The sequence below is a fragment of the Falco punctatus genome, assembly GCF_963210335.1.
Source record: "Falco punctatus genome assembly, chromosome: 2".
NCBI lineage: Eukaryota > Metazoa > Chordata > Aves > Falconiformes > Falconidae > Falco > Falco punctatus.
In genome coordinates this window covers 45953254-45978501 of record NC_137581.1, presented here as the reverse complement: position 1 = coordinate 45978501, position 25248 = coordinate 45953254, and the positions used below count along the sequence as shown (strand labels likewise).

Here is a 25248-nt window from a genome sequence, read left to right as displayed (position 1 = left end):
TTAGAATTCTTAGGTAACACAGGGTTCCATACACCCACTAGTCTTTCTCTAATTCAATGAAAAGACGATTTATAATGATCCAAAAATGTTGTACATTCAGTGAGTTGTAAATACCATATTAGTTTCTGATTTTTTTACTAGGGTTTCTAGAACGCTGTCAATGATATGAATTTGCAGAATAAAGTGTTGCTGTAGGATTTGTGTGGTGATGGTTCAAATCTGAGACTCAAACTCTTTGTGTCTCCCAGCTGATATTACTAAGTATACTTCAAATTATGACATGGTGTGATAAACTGCCTTCTTCCTGTAGGCTTCATGTATTTCTAATGCTCACACAGAATTTTTTGAGAATTGGCATTGAGAAATTAAAATTATTTTTAACTTGCTAGTTTTTTGAAGGCCTTCGTTTGCCTCACAACAAATGAATGTAGTTCTTCAGAAAACCAGTTCCAGTTCCAAAGTGGTACTTATTTAAAAAAAAAATTAACTTAAATCTGATCTTTAAAAACAGCATGACAGAATATTTTTGAAGATATTTGCAAAAACGAGCAAATATTTACCAAAGCCTTGGCACAGAAATACACTTGCCAAAGCCTAATTACATGTTATCTTTCCCTTCTCATCAGTTTTTCTAGTCTTTTTTTGCATGTTCTGTTGCATGTGTGGATTATTGTAAATGCTAGGGATTTCTGTTTTCTTTGGCTGCTCTTCATTTTTTAGCAAGGCGAATATAAATCTCTGTTTTGAAATGTTTTAAACAATTGCAATAAAATATCCATGATCCTTAAAAACCCTGCTTGTACTTTTTAGTGATTTTATTGCCATGCATGCAGTGAGATTTTTATGTTTAGCCACAACCAGGGTTGTATGTGGCTAAATAAGATCTATGACCTTTTTCTGTTACCACCATTTAAACTTTGAGCACCATTTTACTCTGCCTTTCTGGAGAATGACAGGTTGTAGTTTTGACTGTTTTGCCCACTACAGGTGACCAACTGAGTGCCATACTGAATTCCATTCAGTCACGGCCAAATCTCCCAGCTCCTTCCATCTTTGATCAAGCTGCAAAACCTCCCTCTTCCCTAGTCCACAGTCCATTTGTGTTCGGACAGCCCCTTTCCTTCCAGCAGCCTCAGCCACAGCTTCAGAGTAAGTTTGTCAGCCTTACCTGCCTCATCAGTCCATTTTTCCAGCTTTCAACATTGCTGTTCTCAGTTGCTTACCAGCTACTAATCATCCCTCAGTGCACCTCACTGGTTTTGTTTTTTTTAAGTTTTCCATGATTCAGAAGCATGTGAGATAATGGTCCTCAAGAAGTATACTTGTTCAACTTTAATTGCTATATTGAAAATATTTTGCTTTTGTATGTGTTCTGCAGTGTAGAGAAGTTATTAAAGTGCATTTCCAATACTGTGTGCAACTCTAGGTTTATAATTAAGATAAATATTTTGTATGGTACAAAATGTTGATAATTCTTTTAACATCAAAAACAGACTGCAGTAAATTCATAGGCATTACAATTTCTGACCTCCTAAATTCCTGGTTCATCTCTCCTGACTTCAGGGATGTAGCTGGAAGGTGGGAACAACTTGGCACTGCTCATAAGAAAGGCTTTGGTACCAGTGTTTTGTTGGGTACTCGTAGGTTTGGCATGGATGTGAATGTTTGCACCTTGAGGTGAATAGCAGTTAACCTGGTTACTGATGGGAGGACAGGAAACTGTTTGGTTTTTCACTAGTGAGAAATCAAAGCTCAGTATTTATGATGGATAGCAGATATTGCAGTAAATTCTTCCTTATATACAGAACAGGTATGGCATGGGTCACAGGAATAGTCTTCTTTTGTCTCCCATACTGTCCTTCAGAAGTGCCTCAGTTCTTTCTTGTTGGGACCCTGTCAGTCAGTTCAGCCTCTATGTCTGTGCAGTCCTGGATCTATCCAGCTCAGCTTATTGACGTGACATTGCAATGCTTCATGTGAGAACTAGATTAAAGTCTCTAATTCACTTTTGTAAAGACTATCAGAAATATTCTGACAGTGATCTTCTGTACTTATGCTGGATTTAAAACAACACCCTGAATGCAGAATATTCTAAAACCTACTCAGAAGAGAGGTGATTGCCAGTGGTATCAGTGGACTGTCAGTGAGAACTTGTCAATTGTATATTCTTTCCCATCGCTTTCAGTTTTCTCCTCTTGTTCAGAGCAGTAAAGTCAGTTTCTTATCCAATTTTGCATCAAAAATAACGCTAATTGTTTTATTTCACATTTCAGATTATTTGTCTTTTAGTGTTTAGACGTATATTGTATGAAAAGAAAAGCTGTCAGCATTTTTTGTTGGCTGCCCAGGAAGATGTTGCTCAATGGATTTGCCTATCCAATGGATATAGATAACTGTATTCAGTAAGCTGCATCCATGGTTTGTGTTTTATAACACAAACCTGATATATATCCCTGATTTAATAGCAAGCCTTTTTTGTCAGATAGTGGGGGCATGGGTAGTCTACCAAATAAAGTAATAATGAAACTAGGAAAATTTTTCAAGTTTGTGTCTCATTTGGGATCTTAGCTTAGTACAAGATCTCAAACAATATGTTTTTTTGGCCTTCCAGCAGGGCAAAAATCATCAGCCAGAACTGTTGCACTAACTGTGGTTTGATACAAGGACTTTCTTCCAAATTGTTTATTATCTAATACAGGATTTGATGCAGATAATACAAATTATGCATAAAGGATAGAAATAATAAGATTTTTGTTTTCACTGCCAAAGTTTAAGAATAATAGGGAGGAAAGTTTCCTGTTTGAACTTCCTTAGTTTTTTGCAAATTTGTTAATTCTCCATTTACAAGTTCATCCAACTTCCAAATATTGTCAGGGAGGCCTGTAAGACTATATTCACATACTTTTTCATTTAATAGTCAAGGAAATTAGGAAGGATATATGACTTTAGATTAAACATTTTATTTTAAGCAGTTATTCTATTATTACTGTATTTCTTGAAACTTTAAATATTAGAAAGTAATGGATGACTTTGCAATATAATAATAATTAGAATAGCGAGCATATATGCAATAAAATTATTTAGACAGAAAAGGTTAATTTGGGTCAGATTCTGCTGTGTGACTTTCAATGTGTTCAATACTGATGCAGCTATAATAGAACTGTAACAGAAATGCTTTTTAAGTGTGTGATTTTCATTTGTTATTTCCAAAGAACTTCATAGCCTTTTGTTATCAAACATGTAATTCAAAGTTAAACATTTTAAACAACATATCCCAAGGCTTTGTGTGAAGTCACTTGGATTTTTTGCCCTAGGCAAGTTTACTTTTAGTTTCAAATTGTGTTCTGTCCTTAAGTGCTTCTTGAAGTTAGATCTAAATATTAAAATAAATGTTTATAGTCAATAACTGCTATATTAAAGGGACTAATGATAGTCTAATAGTTGAAAGAAGTTGTGCCAGCCTAGATTTCCATGGCCTCAGAAGTTATATACCAAATACTGGTCTTGACTGAAAGTCTGCCTGCATAGTTTAGCCTACCACTTAAATTATCTGTCCTTAGGAAGAACAGAAACCTTTCCTCCTGAGGAGAAATTTTATTTGTAAGCATGATTGTGAGGAAAGTTAGGATCATTTGAATGTCCTCTAGAATTATTTCCTTAATTCAGATTTTTACAGTAGAAAGAAAAATGTTGGTCTGAGTATAAAACATACTCTGTGCCAGTGACCGTTTGTAGTTTTCCTTTAGAAGAGTTTGTAGCTTGCTGTTCTTTCTGAAGAATGGTTTCTGTGCTTGGGGTTTGGTTTGGTTTCCCAATACGTTTAAGGAAGAGGTAAAGGGCTTGTCACAACCTTTTATCTTCCAGTACAGTGTCTGGTTATTTTTTTTGTGGAAATACTACAGTTTTGGACAACCACTTCCTCAGATACAGTGCATGAAATAATAAGTAATGTCTCTGTTTTTCTTTTCACATCATAAACAGGTAAACTAACAAGAGTCTTGTGTGTTTTGTCAAAGAATTTTTTATAGAAGGGTTATTATAAAGAGAGAGGAACTGTGTTATTCAGTTTTGTGTTATTTGGTAGAACTCCATGAAGGGCTGCTTGTTCTGTTCTGCTTCATTCCTTTGCTAATTTTCACACATGGTCACACATGGGAAAAAAACAAACAAGCTTAAGATGCTCTTGTGATGTGTTTTAATTCCTTGTCAGTTCTTTATGCAGCTAAAAGTCAAAAAAACTAGAAGATATGGCATAACCTAACTGGAGTTCAGGAACAGCTGTATTGACCTGGAATCTTAGCAAGGATTTTTTTCCAGAAAGAGCACAAGTTTATATATATTTCTTCTTTGATTATTTCAACAAATCAATCTGTAATTGCTCCAGCCTGTCTATGCCAGCTTCTGAGAAGTTTGCAAAATCATCAGTAACAATTTGCTCAGGACTGCAACCTCCCATAGCTGCAAGATTATTAGTGGTTACTGGATTGATTTGGCTCTGGACTTTGTGAAGAGCACCAGTGACTCAGATTCCTTCCGGAAATCTGGCTATAGGTGAAGTGTGGAGGCCTAGAGGGTCAAGGAAGATCTTGTTTCCTTCAGCAGTGTATATGGGGTCATAAAAAACTCCTCAGAGGCGACAAGTCAGGGAAATAGGATTTTGCCATGCTGTCCAGCATCAATTATCAGAATTTCAATTGGCTGTTGAACTCTCAACTTGGGGAAGGAAATGTGAGACCTTGCGGTCACCAGTGTTAGACCTTTATGCCATGTCTCCTCACATCTGAGTTGTTACTGCGAATGAGGAGTGGATTTATAGGCTGAAGAGGCTGTGGACCCTGCCTCATCTGTCACATTCTTCCTCTTCCACGGCAGCCCTGGCAGCTCACTGAGCCGCTGCACAGCACGGCTACTGCTTCCTGACTCATCTCAGTCCAGCAGAAGCTGCAGTGGTGGGCTGCTGCTCCGTACCTTCACAGTGTCCTGACAGGCAGCTTCCTCACCAGTCCAGCATGTGGTCCCACCGTATCTGATCAACCCCTACCATTCATGTTAGGAGTTTCTTGATACATCCCTTCAGTGCTGTGCTAGCACTTCCTTTTTGGTTTTGGTCTCTTCCTTTCTAGGTGCTAGTTACAATGCATTTAGAACCACTGGCTTTGCCTGCAGTGCTTCTATCCATGTTTCCTAAACTGTAGAGGGGATGCAAAAGACCAGCACACATATGGAGCACATAACTCGTCTTGGTAGTGTTTGAGTAAAATGAGCCAAGCACACTGATCTTTTCTGTATCATGCTGAAATGACTTAATGTTCATGTGAAGCAGCCAGAGAGTTTGGTTTAACTGCTTTTTCAGATGCTGAGTATTGTCAAAGCTTTGTTCCTGAAAACTTGAGCTAATAAGTTAAACAGTTTCATACCCTAGGCTTTACAGATTTGTTAATCAAAGAGATATATGAAGCATACATTTGTCTAGATCAATCTAAAGCCATCCCTGGGGGACTGGTATGGTAAAGTTTGGAGGTAGAGCACAAGTAGTGTCAAGCTTTATTTAAGAAATAAATTCAGTTTATCATATCTTCAAAAATCATAGTTATAGATTATAAGATTATAGATTCATTTTTATTCACCTTTCTAGCACAGGAATGCTTTTTTCAGTTAATAAACTTAGTGGCTCAAGTGTTAGTGCTCCAAACGCTACCTTTTGGTCAAGTACATTGCTAATATTTTTCTAATGATACTGTGTTCCAGCTTTTACTTCCATTCGCTGACTCATTCCCCTCCTATAACAGTACCTAGTACTTTTCTCCCTTTTTTATATTTAATATTCAGACATTTGTTGACTTCAGTATATTCTTTTACTCATGAAAAAAGAAAGAGTCCTTGTCCAACTGTCACTATGACATTTGGCATTTTCAGGATGTGAAAAAAGATACATTGATTGCAGTGCTTCAGGAAATTCGGCTAACAGCCATATCATAGCTTCCACGTCAGTAACAGGGAGCTAAATTTTTGAAGAGTCATCCATTGCTTAGGTGAAGGGGCAAAAGCAGGGCAGTGATTTCCTTCATCATCATGCAAAAAAGCAGTGGCATTTCAGAAGAAACGTCAACTTACCTCCACTCTCCAGAGACATTGTTGTAGAGTTTGTTTAAAAAAGACTGATGTGGACCAGTTGGTGGCATGTCATGCCTCCTGGATCGGTTTACCAGGGTTTCCGCAGAGGAAGCAGGCATAGCTGTTAGAAGACTACATCCTGCCATAGGAATTGAACCACTTCTTATGTCTCCATATTGTGTAGCTTTTCAAGCTGGAGCTATTTCCACATTGAAGGAAAGAGTGTGACTAAAGATACGCTGTCACATTCGAATGTTATGTGAGACAGACCTTGCCTACCTTGTATTTCAGATCTTTGTAGCCTTTGAGGGTGATTCAAAGAGAAGGAATCCTGACAAAAAAGCTGGTCCCTGTGGCTGACCAGTTATCCTGGATAGACATACATTGTTTTCCAAGGCAGCAAGGAGATTATGTGGGAAACGTATTCTCTTCGACCCACAGTCCCCTTGGAATGATTGAGTAGTAGTAAATTGTTCAACATAAACTATATTACAACATTATAAAATATAAGTATTCTTAGACGTAGAATGAAAGAATGAAGTGTAAACGTGCATTCGTGAAAGTGAGCTTAGAAAATATTTTAATTAATTGTTCATAGAGTGGAATGCTAGTGTATCAAATTGACGTTTTTAGTATTGCCTCTACTGCTACTTTGTGCTCCTGACATGTCTTTCTGCATTTTACCTTTGAAAATCAGTGAAGTGACATCCTGTTACTCAGAAGCTGTATAGTTAGTATTGGATCTCTACATTTGTAGGCATCAGAGTAGGTAATACTGTTCTTAAATCTATGCTAATACTGGATTGAGAAAATAATAGCTTATTTTCTTGTTTTCAAGAATTAATTCAAACATGTGAACACCTGTTCATTGTACAGTCTATAGAACTGCAGGTCATTGCATAAGATTGGGGGTTTTGTATATTTATGTCTACAAGTTAGTAAACGTAGTACCAGACAAAAAGATGTCTTAAAAAGTGTAGGAATCGAAATGACTTATTTTCCATACACTTACCTTATCCCATTTGTGTGAAAGCATCTCTCTAAAACAGAGTATCTTCCAACATAAAAATTCTCTTTTAAATTGTTAATGCAGTACTAATTTGAGGTTTGTTTGGGTTTTCTTCTAAAGGAAGGAATAGGAAATTGAATTAGAAGTAAAAACAACATTACAGGAAAGTAAAATGATAGATTTGAGACTTAAAGTCTCTGCTGTTACATCACTTCAAGTTTCATTTGGAGCTGTACCTCTAACAGATTTTATCTCATTAGACTCTACTGAAATCATCTTGGATTACATCAGAATTTAACTTCTTGTGGTTTTTTTCTTAAGGCAAAATTTTGTTGAAGGGTTGATACACATTTGTTTTCATGTCTATACTGTTTGATAGAAACTCTTCTACTGCTGGTTATGTCTCTTGATAATATTGAGAAACTACAGTTCACATTACATATATAAGTTTTTTGAAACATTTCATTGTTGAGCTGCATTCAGATTTGAAAATAGATATTTTGATGTGTTTAATACATTTTCTTCATTCTTTCCAGTGATCAGTGAGACTGTCCAACACAAACATCTAGATGTTCTCTATTTTTGTCAAAAGAACGTGAAAATTGGTCATCTAGAAGACCATATTGCAGGTTTAAATAATTCATCTCTGAATTTACAGATTAAAAGTTAACATTTGAACATTTCAGTTCAAAACTAGATACTGCTGAGGTTTATACCATAAATCTCATTGGCTAGTCTACACATATTACATTCTTAGATCCTAGAAACTAATACTGAAATCACAGAACTTTTTTATTCTTTTAAAATTTAGATCAGGGAAAACATTTGGAAGTAACTTTCTCATTTAAAACTAATGTAGGAGTCTAAACAATTAATTCAGAATACTTAACAAAGGAGATAACCTATCATTTGAAATGCTTGTTTTTATTTCTGCTGCTTTTTCCATTGAATCTGTGCTGCTTCTGTGCAACTGTTTTCCACTGTAGAAACTCCATCCTGCTGCCTTGCTTCTCGTGAGCGTATTTACAAAACTAGTGATGTAGCTGGGCCTGCCTCTGCTATTTCATCTCTCTCTCACAAACTGAAGGGTGGGTATGCATGCCAACATAGCAAGGTTATTCAGATTTTTACATTCAAAATGGGGGGGGGGGCTTTTTTTCCTCCTTCCATTCATTTTCATTTCATTCGCTTAATAAAATAATGTTTTGAAATTAAACATTCAAGTTTGGTATTTGTTGGGAGCTTAATATAGCCAATTCAGTGTTGCCTTCCTGAGTTGCAGCAACTTCGTGGTATGCGATCTAGCTATCTCTTTCTGCTTCGTAAAGACGAAGGTGACTTAATCTAATCTCATAACCCTTGTTTTCAACCACTAGGCAAATGAAATATAGAAGAAAGGAGAAAAAATGCAGGGGGGGGGGTGGTTTTAAAAATAAAGCAGTTTGCTATATGATTATGCAGTTTTTAATTTTGGGGAAATGTTTTTGTGCTGATATAGTCTAGAATGCTAATTAGGATTGTTTACCTGTATATGTACAAATCCAAACCTTTGTTTTTAAAAAACATAAAATATCTTTTATTGCTGGAAGCTACTGTTAAGCCATGCCTTTCATAAGCAGTTTTGTCCTAGAATGTTTTCCTGTTTGATATTCATGCATATACTTGAATTTGATACATTGCTGAACGGCTTGCAGCATCTTCTGTCCTCTAAGCAGACTATTGTTGTCTTTTTGCTTTTTTTTTCCTTTATGAGTAATTCTGTAAAAGGTTCTATCTAGAGCATTTTCTCATCTGGCAGACCTTAAATTCATCTTTTTATTTGTTTCTGGGAAAAGCGTGTATAAAGTAATTATGATTTACATTTCTGAATTCATATATCACAAATTAGAGATCTCAAAATAGATCATCAGTAGAACTGGTGAATAACTGAGCGGGCATGAGCAAAATGCTTGGTCTGATATTTAAGAAAATGTTTGGTTTTTTCTTTCAGCAAGAACAATCATTTTATAAACCATGATGTACCATGCTATTTCTTAACTTTCCTCTTCCCCCACTCTTCCCCCCAAAAAAAATTACTATAGAACTTACAAGAAAAAATAAAGACAGATTAGGCTGTCAGAATTTACTATAATGATGTTTGAGATGTTCTCATTATATTCTGCTGTTTACATTTGGCATATTGTTCTGGAATAAAGACAAAATATTTCTTCTCTGCCTGGAGAGGTATGAACTCCTACCATGTTTTATGTCCTGGGAAGCCAGGAGAGTACCCTAAACTTCAAGCTTGTTAAATATTCTGATATAGGTACCCTTCACTTTTTCCTGTTTGTTTTATTATAAGCTACTTAAATATGGAGGTCGCAAAATAATAAGAATTGTTTGTAACCTGAAGAAGCATCTGGGTTGCTAGACTTTGCTTAATTTTTTATTTGTGTGTGTGTGTGTGTGTGTGTGTTGTGAGAGGTAACAGTAGGAAAAACTGCTTGTATATATATTCTAGCATAGGGATAAGGCTTTATGATTGAGAACTGGAAGAAATTGGTTCAGATCCCATCATGCAGGAGGAAGTAAACACAGATTTCTTACCTTCTAAGTAAATACAGAAGGTCTTGAATAAAAGATGACTGCCTGTCCTCTCTGTTCCCATTAGACATCAAGGTCCAAATTTGAAGATATTCTTTGATTAACCTAAACCTTATTTTTTAATAGGTGTTTCCCAAAAAATGTGCCCAGATAGTAAAAATAACCTTTTAGTATCTAGAAAAGTAAAATAATCCAAAGTACTGTGACCTAATTCTACAAGCTTTGCTAGAGAAACTCTACCATGTTTCACTAATGAACACCCATTCATATCAGGACGTAACTAATACGTTCAAGACTTTGCAGTGCTTTGCAATGCTTTGTGGAGAGAGTTATATTTAATTTGCAACAACTGCTGCATTGCTTATTTTTCAAAATAGAATTCTTCAAGAGAGAATGAGTGTTCACAGAATTGTTAGGATCAGATCGCTTTAATAAGCTACTTATTTGCATATACTTGTTTTGTATGTATTTATATTAAACTACCCATAGTTTTTATAGTTCTGTAGATTAATATATGTACAAAGTCACTGTGCACAGGAACAATAAATTAGTGCATCAAAATAAAAGGACATCATAGCTAAATCATCAACTCTGGTCTTAGTGACTGAAAAAGGTGGATGTTTTTTTTAGTAGGTTGTGTTCTGGTAGGAGAACATTGACAGTCTGTGGTTTAAAAAAGGTAGATACCTCAGAATATTAACATGAATCATTTTAAGCATGTTTGTGAGCCTCTTACCCAATTTGTCTTATAGCTGTATTTACTTCCTACGTTTCCTGACTGTTGAGCATTAATGAAAATAGGTCTGGTAACAGGCTTGATCTTTCTGCAAGTCTTTTTTTGCTCTCAGACTGACACACATAGAGATAATAAATAAGTAATCCCTGGTTTCTGTTGCAAGTGTGGTAAACTTAGTTAACTCCTGGCATTTTGCCCAAGGATGTAAGTTGTGCTTCCTTTACTAGTGTTTTGTGGAAATAGTTAACTGTGCCTTTTGGTACCGCCACAGTAGTGTTTTCTCTGTGAATATTTCCTAACACTTGTTTGTATGTATCTTTGGGAGAAGAAATGTGTTGAAAATAATCTAGGGGGAAAAAAATCGCATTATATTTCCATTCATTTTGATGTGAACAGAAGCATGTGTTTGATTTTTGTCTTGTGTTCGGGTCTTTAATCTTTGTTTTGTACTATTAAAGGTATCACTGTCAAAATATAGTAATTTAATTATAAAATACACTAAACAGGTGACCGAATGAATTTCACAGGAGCTGCTAGACCGATTTCTCCAGCAGGAAAATCAGACATGTCATCAAAACACAGAGCTGACAGCAGGTCACCCAAGCTCGATGTGCGAATGAATAGAGCTGCTGCTGACCAGAAGAAACCTAGGAATACAGAAGGCTTGTCTGCCAGTGAGTCTCTTATGCTGAAATCAGATGCTGCAAAATTGCGGTCAGACTCTCACAGCAGATCTTTGTCTCCAAATCATAACACTTTGCAAACACTAAAAACTGATGGAAGAACAACTACTGGTCTGAGAGCTGAATCACCAGGGCCAGGAAACCGGTCATCTTCTCCAAAGACAAAGACACTTACAGCTGTTAGATCTGGTGCTAGTTCTCCACGATCCTCATCACCCCATGACAAAACTCTACCTCAGAAAGCTCCTTCCCCTGTAAAAACAAAGCTTGATCCTCCTCGAGAACGCTCCAAATCAGATTCTTACACATTAGATCCAGACACCCTTCGTAAAAAGAAAGTACCACTAACAGAACCCTTAAGGGGGAGGTCCACTTCACCCAAACCAAAAATCATTGCAAAAGATGGAAAACCTGTTACAGAAACTGAAAATAGAGCTCCTTCCCCTCATGTGGTACAAGAAAATCTTCACAGTGAGGTAGTTGAAGTATGTACTTCAAGTACTTTAAAGACTAACAGCATTACAGATAGCACCTGTGAAGACAACACAGAATTCAGAAGTCTGGATGATGGTTCTAATAAAGTTCATTTCAGCATAGGAAAAGCACCGCTGAAAGATGAGCAAGACATGAGAGCATCTCCAAAAGTGAGCCGTAAATGTGCTGGTAGGCACACAAGACCCAAAAAGGAAAAATCCAGCTTTCTTTTCAAAGGCGATGGCTCCAAGCCCGTAGAGCCTGCCAAGCAAGCAATGTCACCTTCTGTTGCAGAATGTGCTAGAGCTGTATTTGCTGCGTTTCTCTGGCATGAAGGAATAGTTCATGATGCTATGGCTTGTTCATCTTTTTTGAAGTTCAATCCAGAACTGTCCAAAGAGCACGCACCAATACGAAGCAGTCTTACTCAACAACCTGCAGAGGAAAAAGAAAACAAGTTGAAAAATAGACATTCGTTGGAAATATCATCTGCTCTCAACATGTTCAACATCTCACCTCATGGACCAGATATATCTAAAATGGGTAGCATAAATAAAAACAAAGTCCTCTCAATGTTAAAAGAACCACCTCTGCATGAAAAGTGTGAGGATGGAAAAACTGAAACTACCTCCTTTGAAACGTCAAGTCATCACACAACGAAATCCAAGTCTCCTCTTCCATTAACACTGCAGCACTTGGTAGCTTTTTGGGAAGATATTTCTTTAGCGACTATTAAAGCAGCTTCCCAAAACATGATTTTTCCAAGTCCTGGTTCTTGTGCAGTGTTAAAGAAGAAGGAAAGTGACAAAGATAACAAGAAAACCAAAAAAGAGAAAAAGAAAAAAGAAAAGGTTGAAACTAGGCCAAGGGGAAATCTTTTCGGTGAGATGGCCCAGCTTGCAGTGGGAGGACCTGAAAAAGATACCATCTGTGAGTTGTGTGGAGAATCCCATCCATATCCAGTGACTTACCACATGAGACAAGCTCATCCAGGTAAGATTACATATTTACCTACATAATTCCCATGTCTATCTGTAAAATATATTGCACACACACGTTTTGGTACTAATTATTTTTATGAAAGTGTGTCAGGCTGTCTTGTCTAACATTTTAACACGGTTCAGTATGTAAGATAAATCAAAACTTATACATGCTAACTTATAAATTACATGGTTTTGTACGTAATTTTAGGTACTTACGGTCTAGGCTTTCAGAGATGCTGAATAAAGTTGTTTGAAAGAAGGCCAAAATAATGAGCTGACTTTACAGTAGACCTTCAGAAACATGCCATTTGTTACGCTTTACGACTGGAAAGTGTGCTGAGAAAACTGGAAATAAAATAAAAAATATGAGATTGGTTAATTTGAGTTTCAATGTTGCCAAAAGTTTTCTATTAGTATTCTTCTGTGAATAGTAGAAAACTTTCATGTATCCACTGTGTCAGCACTGGGTATCAGTGACTTATTTTTTTTGGTTTAAAATGTATCTTTTAAAAGAAACCATACAATCCAGTTCAAGTCTCTAGTCAATATGTACTTGCAAAATACAACCTGAGTCTGCTATTTTGTCTCTTTATATGGGTGTCTGAATTTTTTTCAGGAGTTAGTTTATTTTAGGAAAACAAGGTAAATCCGTGCTAGCTAAGCATTACCTTAGCTAGTCAACTAAGCTCAAAAGGTACGTAAGTTGTACTTCTGTTAGCTAATCCCTTCTGAATAATTTTCTACAATTTAGCTAGTAAAAAGTAGCCTTATTAAAGACAAAAATACTTCTGTCTTTTCTAGCTTGTAAATATCACTAATTATTTTGGCGGTTAAGAGAAGTTCAGGCTGATGTATGTGCTTATTTTAGCACTGTATGCAAAGTTAAAGCAAAATTAAGGAGCCTTATTATTCAGCAATTATCGGTGCCTTGAATCTTTCCAAGAAACAGTAATTGGCAAAGGAATGCACTTTGTTTCCTTTTAAGCTTTCTTAGACAGGGGGTAGGGTTTTTATGTTTGTTAAATCATAATTAATGTTGGCTAACATACAGTACTGACCTTACCATCACTCAGCTGTCTGAATTAGGGATCTGTCGATGCTTTGGACAAGTTCGTAATAACAACTGGAAAACTACAACGGGTTTGGATTCTTTGGATACCAGTGGGACACATGGTCATGCACCTTGTTTTTCAGTTACTTCAGATATATGGAAAAGGAGAAAATTAGGCCAAGAGAAGACAAGTGTCGTCTTTCCCTCTCTCCATTCCTCTTTTACAGTAATAAATAATGTAATAATAATCTTTCTTTTGATATAATGGGGTTTTAAAATCTTTTTCTCCAATGTAGGTTGTGGCCGTTATGCAGGTGGCCAAGGTTATAATAGCATTGGGCACTTTTGTGGAGGATGGGCTGGTAATTGTGGTGATGGTGGTATTGGAGGAAGCACTTGGTATTTGGTTTGTGATCGATGCAGAGAAAAATATCTCCGTGAAAAGCAAGCAGCAGCAAGAGAGAAGGTATTTGCATCTGTTTCTTACATGCTTAGCTCTCTATCTGTTTTATAGTACTGTGTTCACAACTTGAAAATAAGGTAGGGCCATTTTAAAAAAATTGGTAATTCAGAATTCTGGAAGGTTTTAGAATATTCACTTATGTCATTGATGGCTTAAAATAATAAGGTAGAACCTTTGTTGATTACTTGTGACCAAATTTCTTCCCTTCAGATAGTAGTGCTTTCAAATTTGTGATTTTATTTTTTTATCCCAATAGAACTACAGCACTGAATGTAGTGCCTAATTTTTTAAAAGTACGTGCCATGTTACTTAACTTTGAATTCTGTTTTATTTGTAAACTGAAATGAGTACTGTTTTAACTTTATGTTTGTAGTTTCTTTAATGATCTTAATCATCCAAATCATTGTATACAGATGCCAAATACTGAGCAATTTTTAATGGGAAAAGTACAAAAAGTGTTGTTCTTACATTGGTTTTCCACAATCAATTTCAAATTCTTGCTTAAAGTATACAAATATACTTTGAGGTTTTAAGATAAGCAGAACAATGCTAATTTAACTTTCTTTTCAAACTAAATTTGTTGAAACTTTTTGCACACAAAATTCGTCTTAAGGAAAACATCAAAATTTTCAGCTGTTTATTAAAAGTTTGCACAGTTATGAAAATGATAAAGTGTCATTAATAGAATAATAGAAATACATAATAGTAATAAAAATATAGTAATAGAAATATATATATATATAAAGTAATAGAAACATTTTAGAACAGGAAGGATCAAGCAACTTTATTATAACTGACATTGTCAGCTTTTCCTGTGATGAAGTATAAACATACTGGTTTTAAATTTCTCTAGATTAAACAATCTAGGAGAAAACCAATGCAAGTTAAGACTCCTCGTGCCTTGCCAACTATGGAAGCTCATCAAGTGATTAAAGCCAATGCACTGTATTTACTGTCACTGAGTAGTGCTGCTGAGCCCAGTATCCTCTGCTACCACCCTGCAAAAGCATTCCAATCTCAACTTCCCAGTCTCAAAGAAGGAATTTCTGAAGACTTTCCCATTAAAATGCCATGTCTCTATCTACAGACTTTAGCAAGGTAATTAAAGGAAGTTTATGAATATTGATTTCAACACTCATATCTATTTATGGAGTTGGATAAATATTTGTGTAGAAACACAAATGTAGAACATCCATAGAAAAATACATATTTTCCTAGTTCTTAATTATTTTTTTGTTCTTTTACATTTCAATGATCTTGCTCAATTTCTTAGATTGTATTTGCTCCAAGAGTCAAATATACCCTGAGTAGCTTTTGGATGCTAAATATTTTTTAACGACAGCTTAGTTTCTGTCCAAAAAATCTAGAATTTCCTGAAGAATTTAACTTAATATGTTAGTAGCAGACATATGTGCTACTTCCCTCTCTTCACAGTTAAAAATACTAGGAAGGAAACCAGAAGATTTGTGTTTACTTGGTATTGCTATGTAGATTTCACTGTAGTGTCTCATGTTTATGAAGGACAGACATTTGGACCTAAAGTACATAATGGAAATACCTAGTGAAAATACTGAAAGATAGCAAAGGGTGATCCCCTCTCCCTGTTGGTTGAAAATGCCATTATATTTTCCACTAACATTTGTAAGTCACAACCAGCATAAATGCATTAGGTGAGGGGTAAATGAATAGCATTGGCTGGCTAAATAGATTGGCAAACGACTTGTGTGTGTGTGTGTGTGTTTCAGGAATTTGTAATTCTTAATCCTAATTTTAAAATCTGTTTTGATGTAGGCATCATCATGAAAATTTTGTTGGGTACCAGGATGACAACCTTTTCCAGGATGAGATGAGATACCTGCGCTCAACTTCAGTACCTGCACCGTACATCTCAGTTACTCCTGATGCAAGTCCTAATGTCTTTGAAGAGCCAGAGAGTAACATGAAATCTATGCCCCCAAGGTACTTCCTTGTAATTCTAGATACTACATACAATTAGTAAAGCTTTAGCATAACACCAATTAAGGGGAAAAAAAAAAAAAAAAAAAAGAGGAAAACATTGCTGTAGTTAAGTAACTAAAGGATCAGATCAGCCCAGATCAGTCTCTGGAATGTTAGCAAAAAAGCCAAAAACATATGAAGCTGTAGTTAGAAAAGGATCTTCGGTGAATCATAGCATATCAGGTATATTTTCAACCACTAGCAATGCAAGTTTGCAAATTGGATTTGAAACTTTTACCTGTAATGCAAACCAGTTGCTTCCCTCTAGAAAGATCTTGGTTTTACAACAGAAATATGAAAAAATGTTCTTCAGTAATTGATAATGACTCTTAGTATACCTCAGGGAAATTTTTATTTCCCCATAGAGACAAATACAATTTCTCAAGAATCTCCAGAACTGAAGAAAGGGTCCAAGGACCAATCAACCAGCTGTTGCGAACTCCTTGAAAATGTAGCAGGTCTTTTTCCCCTGTATTTCTATTCTTTAACGCCTCTGACTATAGCGCAGATTAGTGGCCTTTTTGAAAGGCAGTGCCTATTATTCTCCTTTCAGGATTTCATTCTGAAGGGAAGTTTGAACAGGAGGGAATTTCATTGCATTACATTTTTCAAAGCAAGTGTTGCTGCTTCTTTCTGTGGAAAGTTAGAATGTCACTGAATGACAGCTTAATGCTATCTAAGACCAAGAGTGCTAGATGGTTTCTGTCAAGTTAAGCCAGTTTCTTACCTTATTAAGTTTACTGTGATCTAATTCAGGCAATAACACAATTTTTTGTTTTGCCAGGGAAAAAAAAGGCTTTTACTGTTACTTAATAATAGTCCAGAATCAACTTAGATGCTTGGTATTTTGAGATGTTAAACAGTGATTCCTCATATTACAATGAGGATGTAATGAAGAGAAAACTTGCTTTTAGTCTGTATTTATTTCAATCTGTTATATTTTATACTGACAGCAAAAACAGCTCATTGCAATACTGCAATCTACAATGTAGTCTTTTCAGAAATAGAACTTTTGTAACAAAACTCCTTAGGAGTGCATCGTATTGCTATATTCCTTTATTAAATCTGTGGACACCATGGTCTCCTGAGGCCTATAGGGACAGCATAAACTGGGAATTCTTCTGCAGACTGTAAGAAGTCCACTGAAGGTAAGGGGTAAAACATGTCAGAGGCGTAGCCATAGCAATTGAAAATTGGCTTTAAAGCTAATGATACTAGAAACTTTTACTTCATGTAAAGTTCTAAATTTCAGTTTGCTTGCAATTAAAAGTTCACTCCATAGGTGTTTTCACGAGCATTCTCAGGGAAAATTTGGTCTGAAACTTCAATTCAGGCACAATCTGAACGTTTGTAGTCTCTAAAAAAATACCTAAATTCTTGGAACTTGCCATGTACACCATTACACTTGTTTATAAAGCACTTGCATGCTTTTTCACCATGTGTAATTCTAAAACATGTTTCTTCTTTTCCAGCCTTTAAACAGTTATTAGGTACATAAGACAAAGTTTCATGCAGTAGCAGCATTTTCATTATTATGAAACGCATGTGTCTTTATTTAATATTTATGTATAATTCAAGTATATTCTATATATTCATTAATGAGTCTGTAACTTCACTGTTTTCTTTGTAGTTTGGAAACCAGTCCAATAACAGATACAGATCTTGCAAAGCGTACAGTCTTTCAAAGGTCATATTCAGTTGTTGCATCAGAATATGACAAACAGCACTCGATTTTGCCAGCCCGTGTAAAGGCAATCCCTAGGAGACGAGTCAACAGTGGAGATGCAGGTAAGAGCACAGACATGAGAAGCAGTGGAAAAAGTATTCAAAGATACATGGCACTGGGTTTGCAGTTCTTGGAAACTGTAGACAAATATAATTATGTATAAATAGATGTAATGGCTTTCATTTCTGGTTTTTAATAAACATTAGCTGTTTCTTAATCTGCACAGGGTTAGTCCAAGAACAGCTCAGGAATTACTGAGGTTCTGAAATTTGTGATGCATCTTTTGTGCTTGATTTCAAAGTTAAAGTGGTATTTTCTTTCTCGCTTGAAGCATCATTTTTCCATAGTGCTTTTTTTAAATGCATTTTTCGTGTAGAAGAAATGAAAAAAAATATTAATTCTAAAATGGCTCCATTGCTTTTTATTTTTACTGTGGCTATAAAATTAAAATGCACAAATAACCTGATGTATGCATATTTTTATGCTTTTGAATAGAAGTGGGGTCCTCCCTCCTGAGACATCCATCTCCTGAACTTTCTCGGTTAATCTCCGCCCACAGCTCTCTTTCCAAAGGAGAGAGAAATTTCCAGTGGCCAGTATTGGCATTTGTAATCCAGCATCATGATCTGGAAGGACTTGAAATAGCAATGAAACAAGCCTTACGGAAATCTGCTTGCCGAGTCTTTGCCATGGAGGTATTAATGTACTAATAGATCTTGTATGATTAAAATAAGACATTTTTAAATTCTATCTTAATTTTTCTTTCAGAATTTTTAAATATTTTTTTACAAAAGAGCGATGTGCAGTAAACCTATATTAAAAGTTCGGTTACCTGTATTATTAACTCTAAAAGTTATGAATACAGAAGTATTGTTTGTAAACCTTCCTCAATACTATATCTGTTGTGTAGAAAATCTCTGACAAAAGAATATTATTAAGGCTGCAAAAATCAACTATAAAAAGACTGCTTTCTCCTCATTTGCCCAGCATCTTCCAGGTCTTATTTGCCATTCCTTTTTCAAATCTGGGACTGAGTATTCTTTCTTTAGAATTGTTTTGGTGCTGGTAATAGCTAGATATTTCACAACTTCCTTCTGAGATGGATGAATGCTACCCCTGTTATGTAGATAATGAATGAGCGACCAAAAGATCCATTAAAGATCAGTTGCTTCAATAAAAGCTGCAAGAGACAGCCTCATTGAGGGCTTTTTTTGTTGTTGTTTTGTATTTATTTTAGCTAAGCTTTAATAATGTTTCTTCTGAACTTGTATACAGCATGGGTATTTTCCAAATATTTTTAATGTGTGAAAATATAGATGGGTTTTCTCAGATGAAGTAAAAACCACACCTCTACTGTTAAGCAACTGTCAAATTTCCAAACATCAACGTGAAAAGTGTTGCAGCTTTTAGAAGAATTTAAGAATATTATAGTTTTAAAAAACTTTTTTTCCCCATTATGTTGACTTTTTGGAAGTGGCTTAATTGTTTTGATTAATTCAATGGCAGAGACCAAACAAGGAAACCACATCTCAGCCTACAGAGTTCTAAATTAAGAAGGATCTTTACTTGTTTAACCAATTTAAATAGTAAGGAGTGCTGCCACCTTATCCTGTAATAATCTCTGAATATACTTCAGAACTTTGCTTTTTCATCCTAAAAGCTTTTTTCAAAGAACTTATTTTGCTGTACGGTGTTTGTGAATTACTTTGCTATACCCTGTGTAATATAGTTGTCATTTTAATAAACTGTTGTAGCTACAGAACAATGTGTCTTACTTGAAGGCCTTTGCATTATTGTTTGTCTGTCCAAAAGCATCAGTGCACCTCCTTAAATACATGGTTTAAGGAATGGTTTTACTGCAGGTTTGATTAAGCAATTATAGTAACTCCATGCGTGTGTGTTATTTTAGGCTTTCAACTGGCTGCTTTGTAACGTCATTCAAACAACTTCTCTTCATGATATTTTGTGGCATTTTGTGGCTTCCCTGACCCCTGCACCTGTAGAGCCTGAAGAAGAGGAGGATGAAGAAAATAAATCAAATAAAGAAAATGCAGAACAGGTAAGTAAGGTTCAGTGTTCCCTTCATAAATGCAGTATCTCTGTTGATTTTGTAGTCAATTTAGAAATATTTTTATTGTATGTAAAAAAACAAAACAGAACAAAAATAAACAGACCCTTAATCCTCTCAGTAAAAACAGTATCTTAATGATGGAATAAAAATTCTTAGTCTTAAATTGTATTTGATCTCCTTTGGTAGTCATAGATAAATTATTTTTTCTTCTCAAATCACCAGATTTTGTGTGCTGATGCATTATTTTTGTGAGTATTCAGAGGAAGGAAGGAGAAAAAAAAAACATAAGCACATTGCTAATCTAGTAACAAAAAAAATGTACTGTTTGCTTTTTATTCTTCCTTTGCCCCCGAATAAGAAGAAAGAAAAGAGAAAATATTTTTTAGAGAAGCTTTGTTGTTTGGTCTGCTGCGTCTTTCAGTGCTTTAAGAAAAGTCTGTAGATAATTCTGAAAATCTGTAGTTAATTTAAGTAATTCTAAGTATAGAGAGAAGTATATATTAAAACAAATAATATGTACACTACATGTAGTTAATTTAGTGATTTAAAAAAAAATTACAGTTCTGAAAATGTAGCATGTAAAATGGTATAGTCTAACATAGCACTCTTCCAAAAGGTAGGCAGTAGCTCTCTGCATTATATTGTGAATATTGTTTCTGTGCACGGCTCCAACTTTCTGCCTTCTAATAGTAATTGCACATCAAAAGCACTGCTAGAGTGAGGGAAATGTGTTCTTGCTGGTCAGCCTACAGAGTAAGAACCTTTACTATATAAAAGAATAAACAAATATTGTCTTAGCTGTAGTTTGGATAATTAATAATTGAAAGTTAAAGGACATTAGAAAGGAATGTTAAAATATGCCATTTCTGCTCTGGTGGGAATGCTGCTTCTCCTTGATACAACGAAGAGGGGGGACTTAAAAAATTCTTCTTGATCACTTAGGTAGGATGAATAATTTAATGGCATACAGAAACTGGCAACAGTTTTCAGCTAATTGTTAAATATTGTTCAGGTGATGTATATTCAAATCACATCTTCCTTTAGTAGTCTGATCATATGATAAAAAATACCCATGTAAATCTATGTACCTAATGTAATAAATCCAAGGCAGTTTGGTGCTTTTCCACAAATGGAATTCACTTCCTTATGTGAAATACTTTTACTTATTCTTTTAACATACAGGGAGAGGGTGAGAAAGCCCAGGGATGAATTCTGTAAAAATAGGAGATGGAGATCTAAAACCGTAAATGATTTAACACATAAAATGTAGGTTCAAGGTCAATGTCCTTCCTAAAGCAAAACAAAATGCCAGAATTACCAAGCTCCAGAGGAGGCAGGGGGAGCAAGATGTTATAAGGTGAACGCTTAGGCTTTGAACTTTTTCTGAATAATTGGTTTTATTTAGTGTAGAATTCAATCTCATGCTGCTTACTTGGTACGCTGAGCACACTTTACCACATTAGGCCCTCCAGGAAAACAGAGAGAAATGTCTGGTTTGATGGTTCTTGGCTAGGTAAGCATGTGCCTAAAATTTATTTCAAGTAATACCATAGCATTTCTAGGCATTCAAGCAGTTGAGATGTGTGGGAAATGTACTTGCAAGAATATACATAGACAATTTAATGGGTTTAAAATAGTAAGTTTTAATCTGGATTTGGATGTCAGTAGGTTGGGGGCATGCAGCTGGGTTCCATGGTTCAAGCAGTATCAGATCCTCTTTTAAGAAAGAAGCAAAGAGTCTGTATCCTTCGTAAATGAGTCTTTCTCTGCCTTCTGACATAGGGTATCATGATCAGAACCTCCTTCTCTTTCTCTGCTACTCCTCCCCATAACAAACCTTGCTGGCCCCCACCCTCTTTGGCCCTCTGCTGCTGTCTTCATACCCACTGCCCAGTGGAACGTGGCTCCCAATGCACAGCCATTCCGATACTAGCGCACCATTACTAAGAATCATCATTTTCACAGCTCTAATGAAATAAAGCAGCTGATAACCCTAGCTTAATTAGCAAGTTTGTTATGGCTGGTTTTTGCTGCTCATAAAAGTTGTTATTAACAGCTAGAATATGTCATTTTTCCTAGTTTGTTTCTTTGTTTTCAAATTATTGCAATGTTATCTTTTGCTTATGTAAATCATGAGAAACATGTGGTAGTATACAGTATACTTCCCAAATTCCTTGTTTAGTGTTCATGTATAACTTGTTACTGTAAAAATTCTCTGGAAGTAACTGCTTTGAAGTTCACATTCATTACAGGATTGTTGTAGTTATTCTTAAACCAAATATCATTAATGTTTTTGTTTCTGTTTATTTTTTTTTCTCTGAAAGTCTGTTAACAACATACAAATTGCTTTGCATCTTAGGAAAAAGACACAAGAGTGTGCGAACATCCTCTGTCAGATATAGTGATTGCTGGTGAAGCAGCTCACCCATTACCCCACACTTTTCATCGCCTTCTCCAGACAATCTCTGATCTCATGATGTCTCTTCCCAGTGGTAGTGCATTACAGCAAATGGCCTTAAGGTAAGCACAAATTAAGACAATTCTTAAAAGGCTGGAAATGTTGTAACATTATACATGAAAAGATTTTGCAATGTAGATAGGAAGTCTGAAATGACTTTATGTGCCCATGTGAAAAGGAACGTATCTATCCTTACGCATAGGAAAGATACATGTAAAAGATGTATTTATGTGTTTCTACATATAAATAACAGTATAAAAGACTTTATAGAGAAAAATATATTTGCTTGTAAATTCTGTACTATATCCACTATGGAAAAAAAACATATCATCAAATAATACGGTGGTATCTGTGTGTGTATGTGCATGGTAGCATGATACCTTTTACTCAGAAATCCATCATCTGAATAGTGTCCTTAAACGGTTTGAAATTTTTCCTGTGTATCTGTCTCAAATATACAATTTCAAAAACAATGATACTACTCACTGTTAAAATTCTAAGAAAAGTTTATTCTTGCCTTCCTCAAAATGATGCATAGAAACACTTAAGATCCTGCAATAATTTGAAGTTAAAGTTTTATAGAAAATACTTTGAGAAGCAAAAATGTAATTAAGTTTCACTGGTAGGTTATGTCTTTTAAACAATATTCAAAATTTCGAAGTCCACTAAATGTGTTTTCAGGTGCTGGAGTCTCAAATTCAAACAATCTGATCACCAGTTCCTGCACCAGAGCAATGTTTTTCATCATATCAACAATATTTTGTCTAAATCTGATGATGGAGATAGTGAAGAGAGTTTTAGTATCAGCGTTCAGTCTGGTTTTGAAGTGATGAATCAGGCAAGTATTACATTTCTCTCTCAGAAGCAGAGATTGATTGTGAACAGCCTGTACTTTCTACGATCATTCTGTTTGAATTAAAACATTTTTTATTGCAGTATCATATTTCCTTTAATATATCTCAGTTTGGGATCTTGTTGCTGACATTCAGGTTCTCATATTTAACTTTAAAGGTACAAGTATTGAGCCTTAGCTCATCTATCCTAAATTTTGGAGCAGTGCCTGTAAGTGCCTCTTTGCAAGTAAAGTGTTTGGGGGTCTCTTGTAGTTCATTCAGTTAATTCATTTCCTTTATTGAGTTAGTCCATTTTTTAAATGCTTTATACTCCAGTTATTACTTGCTTATATCTTTTTTTTTATTTCTGTTATTCTGAGGATTAGAAATTAGTACTCCTGATTAATATATTTAAAGTGGTTTCTTCCATTTATTAATAAATTTAGGCATTTCCTAATATATTCAGCTGTTAGCTAGTATATATTTCCTTTGGTTTAAAGAGCTAAATAATTTGAACAAATAAATGACAAATTTCTTCTTTAATTCAGAGTGCAGATTCCTCAGAACAAAAAAGCCTGTATGGTTTAAAAAAATGTAAATAATGCCTGTATTTGGGGTTATTTTCAGATATTATTAAATATTCTCATTTGTTTTCACAGGAACTGTGTATAGTGGTTTGTCTAAAAGACCTAACCAGCATTGTTGACATTAAAACATCAAGCCGACCGGCTATGATTGGTAGTTTAACAGACGGATCTACAGAAACGTTCTGGGAGTCAGGAGATGAAGATAAAAACAAAACTAAAAACATCACAATTAACTGTGTAAAAGGAATCAATGCACGTTATGTGTGTGTTCACGTAGACAATTCCAGAGATCTTGGGGTAAGAGGAAAGCGAAATTAAATGTCTCTCATTGAAGTTGCATATCAAAGTTGTATGTATTTATCAGTCAAGAACACAGTTTTCTTTGTCCAGTTCAGTTTGTAGTTCTAATTCTGAAGCTCACATTTCAAAGTAAAGTTTCTGATTCTTGTGGTTTTGAAAGCAGTAGCTGATGTGATCAGACCAATCCAATTAAATGTGCAGTTTGCATGAACTAACGTGTTCAATTTCAGATGCATTTTGAAGCATTTGATTATTTCCTAAGTTACTTTTCCGGCTCATGATTTCTGTCAAAGCATTCAAGTAAGGAGTTTTCGTAAAATCCAGACTATCTTCTAGACTTACTGCATTCAGGTTTATTCTGTACAGTAATATTAGAAATATATCTTTATTTCGACTCCAACTTTTAATACAAGGAGCAATTTTTTTCTTTTTCTTTTTTTTTTTTTTTGAGAGCTGTGCTTTGGAATCCTTTGTCCTTGGTTTTGATCACTTTTTAATTATTTTTTTTAATGAAACAAATTGCCACTCTTTTATGTACATTCTCTCTCAACAGAGAAGAAATAGTCAGAATGGTCCTCAGTTGAAGTGTTTTGTTCTTACTTTGCTTGTCTTTTGCAGAATAAAGTGACTTCAATGACCTTCCTAACTGGCAAGGCGGTAGAAGATCTCTGCAGAATAAAGCAGGTAAACATTTTAACAGCTGACATTGAAAAATTGATGTCATTTTGCCTGCATAGAGCAGAGATTTTCTAAGCAAATAGTTTCAATTTATTATAGTAGATAAATTATTTTACAAACATCAGGTATCATAATATTATTGGAAAATACTGTATTATTAATGACAGAATTCAGTTATATAAACTGAATATTGATCAAGCTTTTACTCTTTTACTGAAACAGAACAGGGTAATATGAAATGTTCCTTCGATTTTTTTTTTTTTTTTTTTTTGGTTTTTAATTGCTGAAGCTGAAAGTGTAAGTGTCCATGTAGGAGGTTTCCAAAAAAGAGCGTTTAGGTTGTGTTTTATAAGGTCCAACAAGCTGATTGATTTCTTTTACAGTACTTACATCTGAATATACCTGAAATAATTGCATTAATTAGTATTACACATTGTTACATATTCCGATGCCTGTCTTCTTGGTGTTGCACCTTTACCTGCTTCATGGAATCATTTTTCA

At 35.1% G+C, this 25248-nt stretch overlaps 1 protein-coding gene across 22 annotated transcripts in view; it reads left to right on the top strand.

Annotated features, from left to right (window-relative positions):
* MYCBP2 (MYC binding protein 2) overlaps positions 1-25248 on the top strand; it is a 202020-nt gene that overhangs the window by 152419 nt on the left and 24353 nt on the right. For 13 of the 22 annotated variants that reach the window (XM_080374363.1, XM_080374380.1, XM_080374372.1 and 10 more), the window contains 12 exons: positions 964-1149; positions 10949-12592; positions 13930-14099; positions 14950-15194; positions 15888-16055; positions 17725-17882; positions 18316-18515; positions 19730-19879; positions 22251-22411; positions 23031-23187; positions 23842-24066; positions 24688-24753. In XM_080374363.1, the coding sequence (XP_080230489.1) occupies positions 964-1149; positions 10949-12592; positions 13930-14099; positions 14950-15194; positions 15888-16055; positions 17725-17882; positions 18316-18515; positions 19730-19879; positions 22251-22411; positions 23031-23187; positions 23842-24066; positions 24688-24753 (3530 nt within the window). The remainder of the gene's footprint in view (positions 1-963; positions 1150-10948; positions 12593-13929; positions 14100-14949; positions 15195-15887; positions 16056-17724; positions 17883-18315; positions 18516-19729; positions 19880-22250; positions 22412-23030; positions 23188-23841; positions 24067-24687; positions 24754-25248) is intronic. The other 9 variants (XM_080374375.1, XM_080374365.1, XM_080374382.1 and 6 more) reach the window with 4 other exon arrangements.